Source organism: Macadamia integrifolia, unplaced genomic scaffold (genome assembly GCF_013358625.1).
Source record: "Macadamia integrifolia cultivar HAES 741 unplaced genomic scaffold, SCU_Mint_v3 scaffold2200, whole genome shotgun sequence".
Classification (NCBI taxonomy): domain Eukaryota; kingdom Viridiplantae; phylum Streptophyta; class Magnoliopsida; order Proteales; family Proteaceae; genus Macadamia; species Macadamia integrifolia.
Window position 1 is genome coordinate 1 of NW_024868567.1, and position 3,131 is coordinate 3,131.

Here is a 3,131-nt window from a genome sequence, read left to right on the forward strand (position 1 = left end):
GGGGCGACCCCCACTTTGTTTCTAATACAATCATTCCTCACTCTATCCCTCCTGGTCTTGCCGCACATCCCACATGACATCCTCATCTATGTTGGCCCCAGTTTGTTCAAAATACTCTTATTGACTGCCCAACACTCTGTTCCATAAGTCATAGCTGGTTGTATTACTATCCTATAGAATTTTCCCTTGAATTTAACCGGCATACGCTTGTCACATAACACTTGCGATGCGCTTCTCCACTTTATCCATCCCACTTTAATTATGTGGAACATGCCATCCTTTATATCCCCTTCTTTGCTAATGATTGAGCCCAAGTATTTAAAATAGTCTCTCTGTGGTAAATCCCAATAAGTTAGCTTCACAAACCTCATAACCCCTCCTAGCCTGACTAAAGTGACGCATCGTATACTCTGTCTTTGTTTTGCTTATCATAAACCTTTTGATTATAAGCTTGACCTCCAAAGTTCCAATTTAGTGTTAATCCCTTCCACAGTCTCATCTACCAGTACAATATCATTGACGAATAGCATGCACCACAGTACTTGATGTGTTTCGTTAACTCATCCATAATGAGCATGAACAACTAAGGGCTTAGGGAAGATCCTTGATGTAATCCAATTGTAATTGGGAATTCATTACTTTGGCCTTTTGGCATTTTCACATTTGTCAGCACTCCCTCATATGTCCTTAATTATGTCCATCAAGATATTGGAGCCTCTTCTCTCCCGTAGGACGTGTCAAATTTATTCTCTAGGTACTCTGTCATAGGCTTTCTCTAGGTCGATAAAGACCATATGGAGGTCATTTTTGTAATCTTTGTAAGCTTCCATAAGCCTCCTTAAGAGGTAGATAGCTTATGTCGTAGATCTACCTGGTATAAAACCAAATTTAGTTATCAGAAATCTCTGTTTTTGCCCTTGAGTGTGTTTCAATGACCTTTTCCTAAAGTTTCATGTTATGTCCCATTAGTTTAATACCTCTATAGTTATTGCAGTCTTGGATATCACCTTTGTTCTTATGAATAAGGACTATAATACTTCTCCTCCAATCATTTGACATTTTCTTTATGATAAAAACCTTGTTAAATAGACCTCTTTTTACCATTACCATAAAAAGGTAATTTACAGCACCACCCCCTAGAGAATGCCACTATTAGATAGACTCCCCCTACATAATACCAAATTATTCTTAGATCCCCTGCCGTCAGTCACTGTCAAGTGAGAAGTTGAAATGACTATTGTATCATTTTTTACTAAACACACATGTCCAATTGGACTCTTGCCCCCGTCACCGCTCACTCTTTTTAGAACTTCCCTTGCTCCAGCCCCCTCCAAATTAAGCTCCGACAAAAGTGAAGCCACCTTCTCCTCTTCGTCTTCATGGAGTTGCTTCTAAGTACTCCAAACAAGGCACAATTCTAACATCGAACAGAATCATTGTTGCTCATTCAACCCTACCTCTTAGGGGAAGCAGCCACTCAGAGTCGACGGTCAAGGGACTCGAGAGTCGGGTTTGATGCACAAAACGTTGCAGGTACAATCCTCTTTCACTAGTTTGATGACTGGACCACTTCTTGAACCAATGTTCTGAAGATGAACAAAAACTGACAGAGATTACTGTCCCTCATTTCTAATATATACAACAAAGGAACATGCTTTATCATTCCCTCATGTCCACGTCAAAGATAACAACAAGAATAGGAACTGTTGTTTAGTCTATGCTTCTGCTGCAAAGTCAGAAAAAAATCTTCTCTCCGAATCAAAGGTTGGGCTATTGTTGGACACTGTCAAGTGGGATCATAAAGGTTTGGTGGTGGCAATCGCACAAAATGTAGATATAGGAGTTGTCTTGATGCAAGGCTTTACAAACAGGGAAGCACTAGCTATAGCATTTTCATCACAAAAGGAAATGTTCTATAGCTGTTCATGATCAACATTGTGGACAAAGGGAGAGACAATCATGAACTTCATTAATGTCCATGACATCTTTCTTGATTGCGATCGCAATTCTATAATTTATCTTGGGAAGCCTGATGGCCCAACATGCCACACAGGTTCAGAGACATCGATGTTTGATTTCTTGAAAGGTTCACAGGTTTTGAAATATAGGCTTCTATTGACAATTTTATGTTCATTGGAACCTACAATCTCCACACGCAAAGCAGAAATAGGAGCAACTGAAAATGGGAAGTCATCAAGGACCAAACGGCTGTTGTGTGACAACAAGTTGCTTTGCTCTAAAATTCGGGAAGTGGCAGATGAGTTATGCATAATGTTAGAGGAGAATGAGGATAAGTCTCGCTCAGTTGCAGAGATGGCAGATGTGCTCTATCATGCCATGGTACTACTTTCAGCTAAAGATGCAACGATGGAAGAGGTTCTTGAACTCCTTAGGCACAGATTCTCTTAATCAAGCATTGAGGAAAAGAGTAGCAGGCGTTTAGGGCGGAATTGAATTTACTGTAACTGGAAGGAAAATAACCAAAATTATTTCAACCATTGACGCAAACACTGGCGGTAATGGAGGAATCCACAATAATGGGAGAACCAGTAGCAGGAGAAAAGCCAAGCTTGAAAGTTGGTTCTGGTGACTCCGACAGCGATTGTGAGGTAGAGGACGACGAGTTAATGGTAATGGTGATAGGAAAAGTTTCAGATATCTGATTTGGAGGAGGGACTTTGGGAGTAGTAGCAATCGTACGACACTATTGAGTTGATGGTGGAGGAGGAATAGAGGAGGGGTTGGGTTTGGAAGCAACGCAACACCAAGAGTTGTCAGGGCGAAGATGGTGGGAGCACTTGGAGGGTCTCGTTTACAGAAGTGGAGAGTGAGATCTCCGACAGAAGAGGAGGAGGAGTGGTCTGGGGAGTTAAGGGAGAAAGGAAGAAAACGAAAGAGAAAGAAGAGAGAGAGAGAGAGAGAGAGAGAGAGAGAGAGAGAGAGAGAGAGAGAGAGAGAGAGAGAGAGTTGAAAAAAATATATACTAGCTGACATTAGCATATAAAGTATATTCCGTAATCGTGACTGATGGAAGGGGGTTTGAGTGTAATTTGTTATGCATGGAATGTCTCTCTAATAGTGGCATTCTCTAAGGGGTGGTGCTATAAATTATCCAAAAAAAAAAAAAAAAA

The 3,131-nt window shown here is 40.8% G+C and overlaps 1 protein-coding gene across 1 annotated transcript; it reads left to right on the forward strand.

Moving 5' to 3' along the window:
• The first annotated feature begins 1,959 nt into the window (after nucleotides 1-1,959).
• LOC122066053 (histidine biosynthesis bifunctional protein hisIE, chloroplastic-like) lies at nucleotides 1,960-2,409 on the forward strand. Its single transcript, XM_042629873.1, has one exon. It carries the CDS (start codon nucleotides 1,960-1,962, stop codon nucleotides 2,407-2,409), a length of 450 nt encoding a protein of 149 aa, XP_042485807.1.
• The last annotated feature ends 722 nt before the right edge of the window (nucleotides 2,410-3,131 follow it).